Source organism: Mycetomoellerius zeteki, unplaced genomic scaffold (assembly GCF_001594055.1).
Source record: "Mycetomoellerius zeteki isolate Tzet28-1 unplaced genomic scaffold, Tzet1.0 scaffold122, whole genome shotgun sequence".
Classification (NCBI taxonomy): Eukaryota; Metazoa; Arthropoda; class Insecta; order Hymenoptera; family Formicidae; genus Mycetomoellerius; species Mycetomoellerius zeteki.
The window spans coordinates 496,010-516,423 of NW_017256147.1; the positions used below are offsets into that span (position 1 = coordinate 496,010).

General features: G+C 28.5%; 1 protein-coding gene across 1 annotated transcript; it reads left to right on the forward strand.

The window, feature by feature from the left end:
* The first annotated feature begins 1,121 nt into the window (after nt 1–1,121).
* Nucleotides 1,122–1,638, forward strand: LOC108731199 (uncharacterized). Its single transcript, XM_018461398.1, has 2 exons — nt 1,122–1,233; nt 1,373–1,638. The coding sequence occupies exons 1-2, from the start codon at nt 1,122–1,124 to the stop codon at nt 1,636–1,638; spliced, it is 378 nt and encodes a 125-aa protein (XP_018316900.1).
* The last annotated feature ends 18,776 nt before the right edge of the window (nt 1,639–20,414 follow it).

Consider the following 20,414-nt stretch of genomic DNA (forward strand, 5'->3'; position numbering starts at 1 on the left):
CCGATACCGACATACCACTTTGTTTTTAGACAATATTTCTTAAACGAAAGATAAAAATACAACTTCAAAAACATAAATACAAACTAAAAAGTGTCTTCTATCAGATAGTATATAACAGTTTTTATAATACTGTTTGCAATTTTGCAATAATTAAGTTTTTCGTAAGTTATGCAAAAATGAGCGTCTGACAAAATGGGCTCCAAAACTGACATAATAGACAATAATGCCAACATTCTATAAATAAAAATATATCCTATTCTGTAAAGAAAACTAATTTATGAAACTATAAACATTTAAAATAACATAATATTATCAATAATACAGTCACCATTATTTTAATTACGCAATTTGCAAAAGAACCATAAGAATTTTCTTCTCAGATTCATAGAATTTGTTTTTAGCTGATTTGATATAGAAATAAGCCACAAATATATGAATTATGAGTTTGTACTTCTTTAATTAGCTAAACAGATCACGTTTTTATTAGTATTAATAAGGTGCAAAGGTTAGTTTTTAAGAAATAAGGGGATGTCGCTTTAGGAGACCTATGTCAGTATCGGTGATCTTCCTTTATAAACTGTTCCATATGTTTCACGTTTCAATCGCACTGTTCTTGCATACGATCGTAAAATGATTGCATGATAATTCTTTGCACTCTTTTATATGATTTTTTTATACGATTTGTTACTCAATTAATGATTGAATATTACTCTTACATTAAATATTCATATACCTTGTTTTTATCCTGTTTCTTTAAATCTATAACAGCATATTAAGCTTTTATGCATCTCAATTTGGTGTTATAATAAAAACAATATAATATAATTTCTATTATATCCAGTTTATAATTAAAATTTACAAGATAACATATAATTATTATTTAATATTTATAAATTTATAATTTATTATATTGCATTTACAATAATGTGTAATGTGTTAAGAATAAGGATCCATTGTTTGTGTACAAATCATATAAGCATACTAAATTGTTCTGCTTTCAAATATTTGGCCATAGTTTGCTTAGTGAAATAGAGTTTATTGCTACTCGATGTTTCCTTCAAACAGTATTCGTGCGATCGTCGCGTTACACGTTATCATTTACGAATTATAGTGATCGTAAAATGGCGATTTGGTGTTTCAATAAAACAATAGCTTGTGGTACAATAGCATCTGTTGCTTTAGTCTATTATATTATTGTATTACATAATCGCAAGGAAAAGAAGGAAACGGACAGTAAGTTAGAATATATTTATTCAATTAAAATCTGCTTTCACATTTTTTTATTTGAAGTATTCGTCGAGTAGTATGTAACATGGATGAGAAGATCAATTGTAAATGCATAAACGATCTAATTGTAATATTTCTTATTTAGAGGCCGATCATAATAAAGTTTGTGAAATTAAAATAACTAACACATCTTCGTCTAATATACATAATAAAAGACAAATTTCTGCTAAGAATACTGCAGCTAATCCAGATATTACGCCATTGATATCAAAAGTTAAACAAGTTGTTTCCTCGTTGCCAAATCTAAGTACATCTAATCCAGTAAAACCGCCACGAAATAAAAGATTGGACCAGATACCATCAAAAACTATAGAAGATCGTAATTTAATTATGCAAAAGAATGCCAAGTAAGACATCGCTTAAATCATTATAATAAATCATTATAAATTTCAATTCTAATTATTATTTCTCATTCGTAGTTAATTAGTTCCTAGTTAATTATTTTTAATAATTATTTCTATAAAAGTCATGAGAATTATCAGCTGGAATTTATCTATCTAATTTCTTATTAATTATACTGAGAAATAATTTATATATTGTATAACAACATAATGATTTAATAATAATGTACTGTGAAATTAAACATAATAAACGTTTGTTTTACATACCATATTTCTCTTAACCTAAAATCTTTAAATAAGGATAATAACGATATAATAAATTACAGATGCTTTACATACAATGAATCAAGCGATACAATTATCATAAATAATTCACCTTCATCTTTTAAACATGGATTTAGCAATGCTAAAGATAACTTGACACCAGTAGTTATTCATATTAATAATTCAATAAACTCTACAAATAATAAAGTTCAAATAAAAGTTTCCAACAGTCCGGTAAAACTATCGACATTGAATATGAAGACAGTATATGCGTCTGATGATTTTTGTACTAATTGTAAGAACAGGTAAGATTCTCTTTTTAATTATTAAACAAATTTAAAATTATACACGCTAAAGAGGCTAATTAAAATTTTCGATTGACACAGATTAAAAGTAAAGTAAAGTAAAACTTATACATGTAGATATGTTATAGAATATGCAAAACTGTTTTGTATGCTATCCTGATATTATAAGAAATCTGAATCAAATAACTCCTTATTTATATGAATTCTATGCTTATATATTCATATTTTCGCAATCGATTTAAATATTTAATTTTTAAACCTTTAAAAAAAAATTTTGTTTTTTTTACATGACTTAAATCATATCTTATTTTGCGATTTATAAATTCGTGACATTTCACTGAAAAGATTAAATTAAAAAACAAACTAATTTATTTAATATTGAATATTAAATTTATTTTTATTAAATATGTATTATTAAATATATATTAAATATTAAGATATTTAAGATATTTATATTTGAGATATTTAAGATATTTATATTTGAACTGAAATATACACATATACATATATGCTTTTACATTTTTAAAGATTTAGATGCTTTACATTTTTTAAAGACATTTTTCCTACTTGAAAAGAAGATAAATTTTTATTGTATGTGCTAAGCCACATTGAATCAAATTATTGTTTTAAATTGAATATTTTAATTTTTTGTTTTATTATGATAAGAAATATATATTTATTATTACGTTTAGGTCCGCCAGTTTGGCCAAGATCAACCAGAAAAATGAATCTAAAGAAATCAACATTAAGATGCCATCGTTTAATCGTCGACGCCTTGTAGAATATTTTATGACGTTTCGTAGAAATCGATTAACGAATGCACACGATAATAAATGTACAAAGGAAATAGAAAGAAATAATGTAACTATTATAATCAATGCTTCTACGTAAAGAAATAATAATCGCGAGAAACGTATTTTTTAAAGATTACAGCATTTTTAAAAATTTTGTATTTTGAGATGACGGTACAGCTCTTTTATTTAAAAAAATTAAGAAAATCGTTTAATTATGCTAGTTTTTGTACAAATTAGCAAAAAAATTTTTTTTTTTACGTAGAGAAAGAGAGAGAGAGAGAGAGAGAGAGAAAGCGACTCTCGAAAAAGACAGAACACGCAAAGTACAATATAATCGCGTAAATATATATTTTAATTTTTACTATGTAATGTTATATATTTGAAATTCATATCTGTAATATCGTTTATTGTAATAACGCCAATATGCAAAATTCTTCTATTTTAAAATGTTATTTGTTATATTTATTATTTATGATCTACATATATCTACACTTTAATATGTTCTCTTCGAGGTTCTTTTGTAAGTTTTATGAAAGTTTTATAAATATGTCGTATATAACTATCGTCGTTCAAAAATAATATTTTTATAGATTCGTATATTTATATTATATTGTTTATAAAATTTTGATTAAGATTATATTTATTTTATATTTATTTTCGTTATATTTAAATCTCGTTATTTTCGTAAATATAGATACAAATTTCTTAGTTATTCTTATTACACATGTCGTACAGAATATATATTTATATTTAAATATGCTTACGAAAATTTTCAATCGCAAGTTCTAATAAATATATATTCAAAGACAAGAGCAAACATTTCAAATATTACATTACGATAATAGAATTTTCTTGTTTTTATTAAATGCAAATAAATACATCTGTAAATAATTATATATATTTTTTTATTATGCAATTGATCTACGTTTTAAAAATCTTAAAATATAATATGTCTTTTTACATACAAAAGTTTTTGTTATAAAATCGCAATATAATTATTTAATTATTATGTTTTATGAAAGAAATCATTTTATTTTTATTTTACTTTATACATATTTTCAGTGCAATTATTTCTCTCTCTCTCTCTCTCTCTCTCTCTCTCTCTCTCTGTCAAGTATAATTTTACATTCTCATATATTATCGCGTTACTCATTAAAATATTATATGTATTATTGTTACATGAAAAATTAATCCTTTGTGGTCACATTTCTTAAAAGTTCCGTAATGATTACCCCGGGATCAAAATGACTCCAGAACACATTGAGCCGATTGCTGTGTTCAAAACTTTCATTCTATGAAATTAAAATATTATTGGTTAAATGCGTTCTGGAGTTATTTGGACTTCAGTATGACCACGAAGGATTAAATTAGATATTATGATACATATTTTGGATAATTTTTTATTACATATTTTATTGATAATTATTATACTATTTGTTCTTTTTGTAGTATTACATGTTTTTAAAATAACTATAATTATTTTAAAAGAATATCTAGAGATTTAAAATTTTATCGCGTTTATCTAAAGGTGTATGTGTGGTAATTAATTTCAACAATACTATAAATCGCGAACGTGTATACGTACGAAACGCTTCATTATCCAAAATATATAAGTGTAGTGTGGATTTAATGTAACATTCAATAAGTCGATTTTTTATTTGTGCCAATTTCCTAATGGAATAAAACTAGTATTTTATAGGCATTAAAGATTTAAATATTTAATTTCTATACAATAACAATTTCAGTATAAGCTATTTTTAAAAAAAGAAGTGGGCAATTGTAGACGAGATTTGTGATATAATTTCTATTCACGTATTTTCTATATGTCCTACCGATCGACATTGATATAATCTGTTACTATATAATTACCGAGTTTATTCACTCGTTAAATGCGATACGACGTGGACAGTATTAATAGCTTGAAATGTCTATAGCAAATATCTGCTAAATTACACATCATTATTTAACTCATAAAAAAAGCATGTGTTTTTATTTACACAGTTGGAAAAAAATGTGTTGAATTTAACATAAATCGCAAATACCAAACGGTCCACTCAAATTTTTGGGTTAATTTAACACAAAATGAATATATTCGGAGGTTACACAAACATTATGTAAAAGAATTCATACCAAAAAGGTAATTTCGACACAGTTTATAAATAAACCGTGGAAGCATATTTAAAAAAAAAAAATTATTATAACATTTATGATATGTAAAATTAACACGTATTTTATTCATTTGTCTTAGAATTTACGTTTTAAAAAACATTATTTTTACGTTACTTGTTCACTTACTCATAAATTGTGTCATTTTGACACTATCAATAAGAAATATTGAATATCAATTCCATAAAAAATCTTCAAATAACATAATCATATTATGTTAAATTAACACTCAAATATGTTAAAAAATTCAACACAAACTGTTAACACAAACGTGAGTGGACCGTTTCCAACACAAATGCACAAATTTTTTTACTGTGTAGATATTTTTCTGTGATATTTTTTTAATTAGATGGAGAGAATCGTGGTAAAAATATTTGTATCGTTTCATACAGAATATGCGTTTGTCACACATGTAATAAAATTGCGGCAATAATAAAATAATTTTTGTCAAATTCTATCGTCTTAATTTTGCAAAAATAATACATAAAAAATATTAATGATTTATTTTATTTAATATTACTCGTGTAACGAAATCATATACAAGTTGCGAACGTAATTGTAACTAAGTATATGTAACAATCATGTAAGTTAGAAGGGTCTGAATTACGAAATGCATTACAAAATTATGTGACTTTTAACGCGGGAACGACAAAAAATTTTTTTAGCATAAACATAAAGTATAGAGAAAGAGGACTGAAAAATCAAATAATACATTTTAATATATATATATACTTGCTAGACTTTTTTATACTTTATGTAATTAATTCTGTAATAATGCTTAATCTCATTATATAATAAACATTAAGCATTGTTGCAAAGTAGAATTATAATTTTTATTATTGCTGCAATAATTATCTTTTTTATTCTTAATTTGTCATAAATTATATATACTTTGAAATATACATATATAAGTACTGTATTTTACTGTTTTTATCAGTTATACATAATTTTCAGCTTATATGTATAACTATATTGGTGTATCAAAAGAAATGCATGCTTGTGTGGAAAAAAAGAGATTAAAAATACAATAATATGCATAAAAGTTAATGTTTTTGTAACTGGATTTTCCAAGGATAATTATTAAGGAACCGCATTTTTTTCCCATATAATTGCGGTTATCTGTTTCACAATGCTTCCTATTCCGATTCATAAGTGTCGTAAATTCGTTGAAACGACGAAATTATTATTCTTAATGCAAAGGAATTATTACTCATCGACTTATTACTCGGAATTATTACTCGAGGTCGTCCAAGAAAAAAATCTCATTCTTTTCGCGGCAGAGTGCTCCTGAATTTTCCTTTTGCGATCTGATAAACCGCTGTGTCTAATAGATGTTCTCCCTATAGAAAATTGTTGATGCCAACATGTGACGACTGATTACATTTACATTAGCATCTGTCACTGTCTTGGAAGTGGTGCTGAGAATGTCATTTATTCGCGATTAATTTATTCTATGAAATCAAATGTGCGAAAGTCATCGAGACATTAATCTGTCAATTAATCGACAAGTAAAGATATTTGTCGTACGAGATACCTAACAATTAGCTCGACTGGAAAATCGTAATTCAGTAAAATCCATTATGACATATGACGTATCGCGAACGTAGGTCTGGGTTGAACAAGTTTGCATTAATATGGCATCATCATGACATGATACATATTTTCTGATCAATTAAATCGCGAAGATCGTTAAGACAACTTTTAAAATTAAAAGATGAAAATCAATTCTAAAATTCGCTTATTGTTACCAGCTTATATACTGCAGACAAGGGAAATAAGGGAATAAAAAATGGTAAATAAAAATCCTTCTTATTCGCTGTAATTATTTTTTACTTCCCTCCCTACGATTTTTCTTTCCTTATTATTTTCTTCCTTATTTTTTTACGAAGCGGCTGTCATATTTTCACAAATGTTCAAAATTGAAATAACATCTGATGCACAGAAATGATCTATCGACATAAAAAATGATTTATCGACTGATTGAAGTGTCTGATCGTAATAGTCTGCAGTATCGAACGCTTCGGTCGATGAATTATGTATACGCTGGTTTATGCTCAAAGTGCGAATGCACAACGCGCTCGATCGTCGTTACTACGCATGATTTGCATATTGCGGGTTCGCGAGTAATTAACGATCGGCACGTTACATAATGAACCGATTCCCGGCGATAAGGATGTCCGTTCGTTAGTATGTGATCTATCGCACATGTACATATGTACCCCCGTTAGTTGGCGCGCGCGGTATTTCCTTTTTCCTTCTTGGATGACGCACATGACGTCCACGTCCACGTCCGTTGATCGTGGGTGTGAACCGGCGTGGCCTGTGGCTATACTGGCGGGCCCCTCGCAGACCTTGAATTATCTCTTGTCTCGAACGAGCATTCGATCTGTTGCTATAAATGTGACTCTTGTGGATACGTGAAGGAAGCTGGAAGAACTTACTACAGACTCTTCGATGGCGTAATCGGTAGTCAACTCGCATTGTAAACAAACTTTTTAAGGCTGATGTCCGTTTAATCTGTTATAACTTTATTCTGAATTAATATATAGCATGGATCTTGTTAGTTTTGAAGATTAAAATTTGATGTCTACTCGCACTGAAAAAATGTCTAGTTATAGCTACTAGATATTGAAATAGTTTCAGCTAAATGTTGGTAATATAACTATAAAACATAACTTTACCTTTACAAATATTTAATAAGTATTACCAAACGGTATTACCAATGGTATAATACTAAATATTTGTAAAGGTAAAGTTATGTTTAATTATGTTATCTTTTTAATAATATCATTTAGTTGATATTATTTCACACAATATCTGGTAGCTATAATTAGATTTTTTTTCAGTGCGGTAAAAAATTGACTTAATTTGCACACAATATTTACGACTTGTTATTGCGATCGTGTTATGTTTAGCCAACTAACGACAGTCTATCCTGATACATTATTAACAGCTAATTAATTCCAATCATAACTGCATGATTAGTTGTTGTCTGTACATCATATCTCTCCATGCAAAATACGCACGCGTCAATTTTATCTGTAAATTCTGTGAATTATCTTGTATTGACTTTTAACAAGTAAAAGATATAAAAAAAAGACACACATATAAATGTATTTGGATTCGTTATGACATATACAGTCGTTAGAATTAAGTTGAGGCAAGAATTCCAAAGACTTCAATTTTAGTTACGACCGGACGACTTTCGCTCATTAAAGGGAAATCCCGTTTCTTCTTTTCCTTCAGGTTGATAAATCGAACGGTCACCTCGGACTACTAGTGTCTTAGCGCCGGACGACATACCAACCATAATTATACTGCAATGATATCCGTATGGATACCTGGAACTTCACCAGGGAGAAACCGAAAGCCTAATAATTGATAGAAAAACCAAGTTTATTCTTATTAAACCAGCTGATAGATATAATGAAATAAAAATATTCCACGTAGCGTTGATCTATTATAAAACCAATCGTTATTTATAATTTTGCTAGTTAAAGTTGCATCGTTGTGTTAAAGGAATCTCTAATGTCGATCAATTCCGGACTTTCCCTCAACGCAGTACCTTGAAACTTAGCACGTAGCACGTAAAAGAGAATCGAGTTGTCGATCAGATACGTTGGAGATTTCTCCTGTGTGACCTTGCAACAATGTGCATCATCGATCGAAGATTACTAAGTAGTTGTGATCATTAAACAATTGTGAAAAAACATAAAGATAAACTCTAAAGATATACGTAGTTAATTCATTTCAAACAGTGTAATAATTCAAGAAGTAATAATCAAGTGTAATAATCAAGAAGTATATATATTTTTTTTTCCAATATAAAAAAAAATTATTTATTAATTACACAGATTAAGTTCCTTGTCTAATTGACATAATAATATTAAATAAAATTAATCTTCTGTTTTAATTAAATTTCCTGTTTTAAAAATTTTTTATATTTTCATCTAAAAATATAAGATAAATTTTTAGATCGTTTTAGAATAGGAAAGTTCTATTGTATGTGCTTGTGACGTTGCTCGATGCTATTCACAGAATTACCGATTTGATAGTTATCTGTCGAATCATATAAAACCGCAAATTAATTTTTATGATTTCAGCTAAATACGTCTGCTACATATTTATGACGTGTCGCGCAATGAACGCGCGCATACAGAGAACGGAAAAGACCGTGGTGCTTACGGTTTTCATATCGTGCTTGATCTTGGACTATGAAATGTATTCCACTGATTGCAAAAAACTCACTGGACCGGCAAGGGAAACCGTGGGTTTTACCTGATTTTACTCGGTAAATCGAAACTACATCGCGTACTCGCTTCCTCAAGCAATCGCTTTTTTATGGGGAACCTTGAGCCTTATGGAATTAGAACGATAATACATACGAAGAATGCAATTATACAGAAGCACAAATTATATCTATTTCCCGATACATTTGCTGATTTCTGTTCTACTGGTAATACTATTTTTTTTACGTTTGAGACTTAAGTTTAATCCATCTTGGCATAAATTGAATAAATGAGATAAGTATTTTAAACATAAAAAATTACGAAAATTTTGATCCTGTTACGTTCTATAATTGGAATTTTTTTAGTAGATCGCATTTTTTATAATGTGAGAGAACTCACTGGATCCAATTTTAGAACAAAGTGCATGCAGTCGACATACTTTCCATGAAAATCAATGTGTCGCGAAATTACGTCGGTACAGTATTACAATATTGCAAAAATAACCATTGCAAAATATAGATAGTCCGTAGATATATTCGTCTCCATATAGACGTAAATACCACGAACATTGATCCTTAAGCCAATTTTAATCTTCCCAGCCTTTTAATAGACTTGCCTATTATAGCAGAGATAATTTGATTTCGCTTTTGAATGGCGAGAATAGAATTGAAACAAAGAGGAGAAAAATAATAACTGTAATCAGAATTAGAAAGGAGGATGTGCTGGAAGATTATGTTTGGCAACCTTCACTCCAGATTATAATTGACTATAAATCAAATTAAATACTTGAGAATAATTCTCTATTAAAATATTATATAAGTAAATTATATATAGTTCTAACGTAAAAAGTAGATATTATCTAACATAAAAAGTAGATATTATCACAACGTTAATATCAGATATAATTGGTCGTTCAGTCCTATATTAATAATCTGCAAGAACCGGCTCTGTCATAAACGTCCACAGTTGCATGCATCCGAAATAATTATAATAATTGAAGATTGATTTGCATCTTGCGTTGTCTACGGTTTCATCTGAGATTCGCAAGGCCTTCAAGCACACATATCATGCATGAATCGTTATATCATGATCATTGTGCATATATACTATTGATGTATAACTTGTTATACCATCGCATGACTCTAATCCATTCTGTCACTATGCATGTTTAAGATAAAAATCCCGGAGTTCGATCAAATAATTCTAATTAAACAAGATAGATAAATAGGTAAATAAAAGTGTCGTATCTATAATTGACTGACTCTAATTGTTCTCTGAGCAAATTATTCCAGTAGTCAAACCAGATTTGCATTTACGTCACGCTCATTAAATGTTCATTAGTAATTATTTACGCATCATTTCCTTTCATATCTGTTGCGATTTACGTGTTGCGTTAAAAATAAACTTACAAAGGCTTTCTGCAAATCGCTCTTAATTGTTGCAAAGTAATGTATGCTTGCAAACCAGTACAATGTTATTAATGAAATAATCAGGAGTAATCGAATCTCTTTGTCTCTGAATCAAGATTCGATATAATTGCGCCTTTTATCCTTAAGTTTTCGCTCTAAATAAATTGTTATCTAGAGATCGATCAATTATAATAACCGGATATGAAATAGCGTGTCCAACTAGTCTATTTTTATTCTTATAAAGAAGTATGTACGGTAACTTAACCATTTTTTATGAATAAATATCCGTCGCATTTTTCATATGTAAGTTGTATTTAAACGTTTAAATTAAATAATCGTGAAATAATCATTTTAATTACCTCGCATAATAAACCTTTATTTCGTGCTTATTTAACGCAGTAAAGAGTATTTTATTGAAAAAGTGACACGATTTAATTAAACTCATTTCAATTCCTTATAAACACAGGATTGTGCGATGAACGATAAGAGGAAACGGCTGACTGTCCCTGTACATCAGAAAACTCGAATGCGACCACTCATCTGGAATAAGCGTCCCTCTGCACGTAAAGCAATGATCATTCACTGCGAATCCGTGTGAAATATATCGGGTCTTAGCGAGGGTTTTCCGACCATAAAGTGTGCCGCATTCCGCAAGCTCAAGATACTACCCCATCGGAGTTATAGCCGAATCGCGGTAATATTTCAAAGATGCATTTGATGGCATCGCGTCTTCTGCCCCCCGAATTGTAAAATCATATTTCAAAATTATACATGTTATAAAAAAATATAAATCGTCTGTATTCTCTGCGCCATAACTCGATATAGCATTAAGGAGCGATTCCTAATGTGTTCGAAAGCCACGAATGCCAGTAATCCGCAAGGACATCGCTTACATATATCCGATAGCGTTCTCAGACACACTTGCGAATTAGACATGATCGAGGTGCGTCATTGTCATTGTAATGACAAAGCTAACACGCTTCGGTGACTTTTGACTGATTACGTGCGACGTAAAGAAATAATAGAATCTCTCCTTGGATGACTTTCCTTGAACTCGTTGGGTCTCTTCCCGCGACTGGGATGATCTACGATTTCTTTTATTATTATCGACTAATATTCATTGTGTATGCAATGGCGTTGCAATTTCAAGTTTTGATACGTAGGAACGATAAATCGACGATAACAGGATATAAAAAAAAGGATATAATTATCCGTCAGAAAAAGAATAAAATAATTCTATTATTGTTAAAAATATTATTTAACTTCTCTTTTTGTTAAAATTTTTTACGTGAGACAAATTATGATTTATTTTCATCTCTAAGATGGTCACCTAACAATTGTTTCTAAGGTTATTGCGTTTCGATCGTAACTACTGATAATTTATCGGTGACTATTTATCATCTAGATAATCGATCACGAAACTCTGTGTATCTTAGGACTATGAATATTTCTGCTGCATATCTAAAATATATATGTCAGATCGCTAACAAATGCTTAACTCAGAAACGAATGTCATTGCGTATATGTATTAATGATATTGATTCGAAGCATGGAAAAACATCCTCGATGTTTAGTGCACTTTCGAGGAATCAATCCAGCAAAGTCAAGGTGATTGTCAAAAATAATCATTTGTAACAATGTATATCAAATTCAAACGGTAAATGTGATTATTTCATGATTGATTAAATCAGATTTTATATAATATTAAAATAACTAAAATATTATTCATTTTATATATTAAAGCAAAACATGTATTGTATTGCTTTGACAAATCTTTTATATTATAATTGATTAGTTTCATTACAAAAAATATAATACAACTGCATTAAAAGATACGAGTTTTTCTTAATATGTATAATATGTATAAATTAGATCACATTTATATTTTTCTTATTATAATTATTTTACTTCTATGATCTTTGTACAATTTCAGACTTTGGCGACGCTATATACATAATTTAGCTTAATAGTAAGCTTTTACGTATATATACAGTAAAAAAATTTGTGTATTTGTGTTGGAAACGGTCCATTCAACAGTTTGCGTCAACAGTTTGTGTTGAATTTTTTAATATATTCAAGTTTTAATTTAACATAATGTGATTATGTTATTTAAAGATTTTTTGTGAAATTGATATTCAGTTTCTTAGTGTGTCAAAACGATACAATTTATGAGTAAGTAAACAAGTAACGTAAAAGTAATATGTTTTAAAACGTAAATTCTAAGACAAATGAATGAAATATTGTTGAATAAATTGAAATACTGTGTTAATTTAACATATCATAAATATTAATTTTCTGAAAAAAAATTTTCCCATGGTATGTTTACAAACTGTGTCGATGTTATCTTTCTTTGTATTTATTCTCTTATATAATATTTGTGTATTACCTTCTAATATATTCATCTTATGTAAAATTAACTCAAAAATTTAAATGGACCGTTTGGGACATGCGATTTATGTTAAATTCAACACATTTTTTCCAACTGTGTAATACGAACTTAAATTAAGTTTATTATTAATTATACCAATTAAATATGACTTTTACGGGACATGTGCAAATGAAGGTGCGGACAAACAAGAATTTTGATAATGATATCGTAACATTACAATGGAGGTTTGACGGTCTATGGTTTGAATTCACAGGGAGCTGAATTCGTAGATTGCTCTCGCGTAAACCCTTCACAGCACGAGTTCCAAATTCTCGGCTGGTTATCTCGTTGAATTGTACTGATACGCACAACCGCAGATTGCAGGTCATTCGTTCGCGGCTACCTCATCGTTGGTGTACGATAGCGAGCCCTCGTAATTATTAAAATCCTCTCAGTGGCCTGACAGAGTGTCTCTCGTGCCATTGGCACGCTCATTGTTGGCCCGTCACTCCCAAAGCGACTTCCCGCGTTATAGAATCGAAGAGCTATCGATCGCACGCGCAATTTCATTCGCAAAGACGTTTTTACAAATCATGAAACTTTGCAAAAATGTTTCCATTTCAGCGATTTTTTATTCAGTTTAACATATGGCCTTTATTTTTAATAATATCCGTAAACTCGAACTTCGAATTTAATTCGAGAATGTATTTTACACGAAAAATTAATATTCTCGTAGTTTAATTTCTTTCCTACAACAAAATTTCTCTTAGAAATTCAAATTATTACAATTCTTGAAAAAAATAATCAGATTGGAGTTGAAATTCATAATTTATAAAAACGTTCACACGTTTTATATTAAATGTACATATATATCTTTTAAATTACTGTTGACATACTCTTGATAAACATTTAACAGATAAAATTTTCTAAAAAATAAAAGATTTCTATTAAAAATAATATTATTTTTTGTTTTAGATATTTTAATATTTGGAAAAACATGCATAGTAATAACTATTAATATTTGTAACATTATTCTAAGAGATCCAAAGACAAGAGTCTGCTTCTATCTATCGAAGTAAATATCATTTATCCTCTACATATGTTTTTTTAGCAAATAAAAGTGAACCGTGAGACAGTAGTCGTCCGCGCATATGATTATCGCGTAAAATATAAGTATAAGGATTCTCGATAAGCGCGAGCGAATATTTGAAGAGGGCTACACAACTGTCAGATGTATCATGGAAGAAAATAAGACAGAAAGCCGTGTAAAAAATCACTATGCACAAGGAGATCCAGTTTAATTTTTGTGTTCCTTTTCTTCTACATGGATTCGCCAACATATGACGAAGTAAGTACACACATTGTATTGATCCTTTTCGAAGGATCTCCATAAATACGATTTGCCAGGAGACGAGATAAGGAGAACTAGAGAAGAAACAGACGTCTCTGAATGTAACATACTTAACATGTTTCAGTTTGCGAAGATAGAATCTTTAAATTTCACGACATTACAAGTGTTGAGTCAGTTAATGAGATATAATAATTGTTTGTGATAGTATCGCGATAAATTACAGGGATTTATTTACGCCGTTTTCTCAGTTAATGGCCTACGAGTCTTCACTGTCATTTAATCCGCGATTAATGACTATTATGAACATGAAAAATTACAGATGATGACGTTGGAAAGGGTTATAGCGAAATATAATATATCTTGCATCTTGAAGTAAAATCACCTGAATCGAGTTGATGATTTCTAGACGCAGCCTCCTATCCAATGTAATTATCGAGTATAGGAATGCATTTAACATTTAATCATTTTTAACTAAATATGCTACATTACTGTATCTATATTACTGTATGGAATAACTGTAATTATTGTGCAATTAGCCGGAGTGATATCATCACAGCCTATTATATTATAAAGCGTTTTAAATTCAAATACGTCTGCATTACGTGAATATGATTCATTAAAGAAGCTCAAAAAACATAATGGCAATTTAAATAATACGTCAAAAATTATACATCATTAATGTAACTATTATTATTCATATAGAGCCGCTGGCAGTTACAACGAAACCGACGCTGAGACTGTCAATTGACGGCCAAAGTTCTATCAATCAGTACTGGACTGACAAATGACTGGCTAAAATGACTGGGTCATTTGCCAGTACTGGGTCCAAGTTATCATCCAGTATTTAGCTAATACTGGGCCAGTAGTTTGTCAGTACTGCACCAGTATCTGAACTATGGCGATCAATATTGACACAGTACTAGGCCGATTGTAAAATCCGGACTGTACATGGGCCTATATGGATATGCATAGTAAACTAGTGAATTATATTTTATTATCTTCTAAAATATATAAGATCATTATAAGTAATAAGTTTTAATATAATAATACATCTAACTATTTTTAAGAGCGTCATCCTGTTTGAGAAAAAGTATACGAACACTGTTAAGATTCTTTCGCATCTCTTAACATAGAAATTATGATTATCAAACACTTCAGCTATTACATTATATAAAGTAAGTTCATATTCAATTAGAAGAATTAATATGTGTGTGTGTGTCTGAGACAAAGATAAAATCTTTAAATCTTTTTGAAGATCTCTACTTTGATAACAATAGTTAAAAAAATGTTAATCTTTAACTGCTAACATATAGCACTTTAGAGAATATCGACAATTCTTTATTATCAATGTTTCTTTGCACTTACACTCTTGTATTTAGTAAAGTAGTAAACACACGCATGGCATGCACATGACGAATAGCTTTTTAAATTGTTACAAGAGATAAGCATCTCGATTCCTCTTATTTATCTTTACAAGAAATAAGACGCAACATCGAACTTTTTTTCTACGTAACATTTACAAAACCAACATCTATCTCCTTATAAAAATAACAGAATTATTTGAGTTTTATTATTATAATAGGAAATTTAATTAGAATTTAATTAGAAAATTAAATTGTAACAATTAATCCTATGTTACTCGCATAGTTTCTGAACGTAATTACTCGTGGGATGTTTCTGACAGCTCAACATTACATCTCAATTTTCATTGTTGTCCTTAATGACTTATAATTAATAAAAGTTGATAATATTTATACGTTCTTCAGATAAAGATAAATACAAAAAAATTTTGTAATTGTGAAATAATTTGTGCTAAATGTAAATAATGTGTATAAATAATATTTATATTCTTTTAGCAAATTCATGTAAGGTCGTCTTGGACATCCGAGTAATAAAGGGTTAATGTTATCAAAACATTATCAAAACAGGTTAATGTTTAAAATCGGGTCCGCGATTTGTTACGGTTCTCTGAACGTTTATCTATCTGACTGTGAACGTATTTATTCTATTAAAGTTTTTTGTACAATCGTCATGAGTCACATTAATAGTGCGAACAAAAATTGCTTTACCCTGCCGGGTGTTATAGTCCGGAACGAATCAATTAGAAAAATTGACTGGTAAAGCGGAACCGGCTCTATCATTGTCGGATTTAGATCGTTGAGACGGGATCACAAAACGATCCGTCCATAGTTCGTTGTCGGATAATTGTCCTTGGTTCTCCAGTTCCGGCCGAGATCAGATTGCTTTCTGTTTCGCGGTGCCGCGATCGTCACGAATGAGTAATCGTTGACTTTATCAGTGTATGCGTCGTTCGATTAATCGACTGGCACGCACGTTAGGACGAAAAGAGAGAGGGAGAGATACTAGACAGACTTTAATCGAAAAAAAGCTCGGTTTCTTTTGTAGAAAAGTTATGGAATTATTTGCGTTTTTTTTGTGGACCAGCCGCATTATTGATATATTGCCGCACACTGTTAGCATCGTTTAATTACCCTTTTATTTACAATTTGCAGCTATATTTATCGAACTCACGCTACTGTCAAAGTCCATTCTATCTTTGTTTCATATCTTCCGAGGGATAGGCTTTGTATAACTTAAATTAAAGCAGAATGACATATATCTGTCTCATTACTTTGACATCGAAATAATTTATTTGCTTACTTCTTACCTATTATAATTATCACACTTCCAGTAAATATACTATAAAATATCAGAAATACATGAAAAATTTATTATTATCAAGTTTTTTAACATCTTTAATCAATGTATAGTTATTTCTATTATGATTTATTATTACTTATTATTTGTTTTTATTGATTATATATAGACCGATAACAAAAAATGAAACTTGGCTATTGTCTTTGCTTATTAGTCTGCTAATATGAATAGCATTTATTTTAGCATTCAATTTGATTTTGCTATCATATACGTAAATTTAATAATAATTAAAAATTAAATTATTATTTGCAGATAGATGTTCCTTATTTGTATTCATTAAATTTTTGATGATTCATAGATTTTCCATTAATCATAAAAATATGCATTTTATCTGTTGCATGTTATAATGTAATATAATATGCTGCATATATATTACATCAAAGTCGTCATTATCAAAAATCAGTCAGTGTTATCAAAACAAGTCAGTTATTACTGTTATGATAACCTTCAATTAATTTAGAATGCTCAATGCCTTGAGGATTATCAACTAAATGTTCATTTATCCGCGGAATTTCCGATAGAGATACTTTTATATAAATATAATTATTTCCTTAATTATGTCATCGTTTGCGTAAAATCCGTTGCAAATTTATAAGCCAAACATGGAATATTCCTGATAACAACGATCAAAACAAGCTATTGAATCGGCTAAATAAAAATTAATTACACTTTTACAATCTCCTTACAATTATTTTGCGATATATACGTAAAATAAATTGCGTGAGGCGAAAATTTATACAATAGATAAATAAATAAAATTTATACAGTGAGCTAAATGCCCCTAATGAATATCTATTAATCTTTGATTGTATGCAGTTTCTTCATACATTTCCTGTTTACACGTGCCACGTTACCGACTTAATGTTCAAAATAAGCCACAATATATGCCAATAATACGATTGAAGTAGCGAGTACGTTCAATGGGCGATAATTATCATGGCTATCTTCTATCGTGGTGATAATTCTGGCTTATCTTATAAAACCGAAATACTTCTCTCTCTCTCTGCATGATAATTATGCAGTGTTATAATTACTACGTGCCTGCGTTAATATCATAAATCGGTTTTTCCTGAATCAATTTTCCGCATAACTAAATGAATTTAAAATTACATATAATCCAGTAAATTTCTAGCGTGCAAATAACTACAAGACTTACAAGTGTGCTCGTATTATTAATTTCAATCACGGCAAAATATTATGATAATATATACGTTATAAGATTATCTAACATCATATTTCTGTTTATTATACCTGGAATAGTAAGCAAAATTGTAAAATATATATGCCTAATATAACTTTAAACGTCAAATTAAATTATTATTTTATTATATATTTTAGAAAAGATTAAAGTGTCGACTTAAGTGGGCTATGTTTAAGTGGATTCTCTATACTGAGTTATTAATAGACAATCACGAAGATTAAAATATCATGATTAGATGACTTTATTACTGCAATAATTATCATAATTGAGCTCTCATATCGCCTACGAAACGTCGACGCTCCCAAGGTTTGTTTATAATCGATCTCTTTGCATTAAGGAACCTATTATCTAACTATTATATAATAGTATCTAGATATTAGCATACATCGATTATCGACATTGATAAAAGCTGTTAAGTGCTACTACAAAAATAATGTGTATCTATAATTACCACGATTTAAAAAAAATTGTTCATCAATCATTATCTTTTTGAGAGACTGAATATAATTCTTATTGTTATTTTATTTATTTTAAAATAATTTTTTTGGATATTATATAATTTTATTGATTTGATAAGTCTTATAATTCAGAATTTTCTCTCTCTCTCTCTCTCTCATAAATATCGGCATGAAAATATTTCTATGAACAGTATTAAAAAATTAATTAGTCAAAATGAGAATAGATAATAAAATATGTAAGTTATAATAATAATTCTTCTATGAGTTAATAATTACAAATAAATTATATTTATTAAAATATGAATTAATTATGAATTTTATATTAATTATGATATTTATACTTTACTGTATTTAAATATATTTACAAATTTATAGTTTCGTGATTCTGCATAAGAAATCAAGTTTGTGAAATAATAAAAAACAGTATAATATATAATTTTATTATATTCACCATCAATTGATTTTTCACAATTGTCATAATATGAATAAATATAAAATCATTTGTTTTATTATTTACTTTAAAAATGAAAAATTGTTAATTTTGCGACTAATTAGTAAAATACTTTTTGTATTGTGTGTGAGCGCGCTTCACTAATAATAATAAAATATTTAATATATAAATAATAATAAAAAAATCAAAATCTTTCTAAATTATTTGCAATTACTTAAAGTCAAATTAGCAAAAATTTACAAAATAAACGTAATTAATGAAAATTTTATTAAATTTTAATTACACTGAAGCTACGATGATGTAAACTCTTTTTAGAATGAACAATAAGTCCTTCAAATAAGATATTTATATATTATGTCCTTAAATATAACAATTTAATGAATCGTACAGAAACGCGGTAATCCCAAGTTAATGACTCACATTCCTCATTAATTGAATCATGTCACATTTAATTGTGAGTGGAATTATTTTGCTATCCAGAAATATGATGTTTTATACTTAGTTTCCTGATATTAAAAAATCTATTACATATTAAGTAGTATACAAGGTATTAATTTTAATGAGTTATTAAAGAAACGGAATATTTTCTGTTACGTATACGTCAGATAGGAAAATTCTTGTGATTTACGTATATCATTTATTTTTAAATCTAATTTGAGAGAAGAAAAGTCAAATAAAAAGAGAAAGAATGGAATACTTAAATTTCCTTCAAATAACTCGAAATTTAATTTCTAGCAAATTAATGAAAAAGAATACTCTTCTTATAATTAGAGGAAAATAAAAAATTATAATTAGGATTAATCAACTTCAATAAAACTAAACTTTACCTCTTTAAAAGTTCAATTAAGATAAAAATACATCTTCTTTCTCTTCCAAGATATAACTAAGAGTTATATAAATTATACTTTTTTTTAAGTAATTAAATATGAAACTTTTTTTTCATAAATTATATGCGCTAAAGCATTTGATTTCTTCTATCTCAAAGAATGACAGGAATTTAGCAAATAATTTAGATGGCATCTAATGACAAATAACCGGATTTTCACCATTCCTAACGTTACCAAGCAGTTTT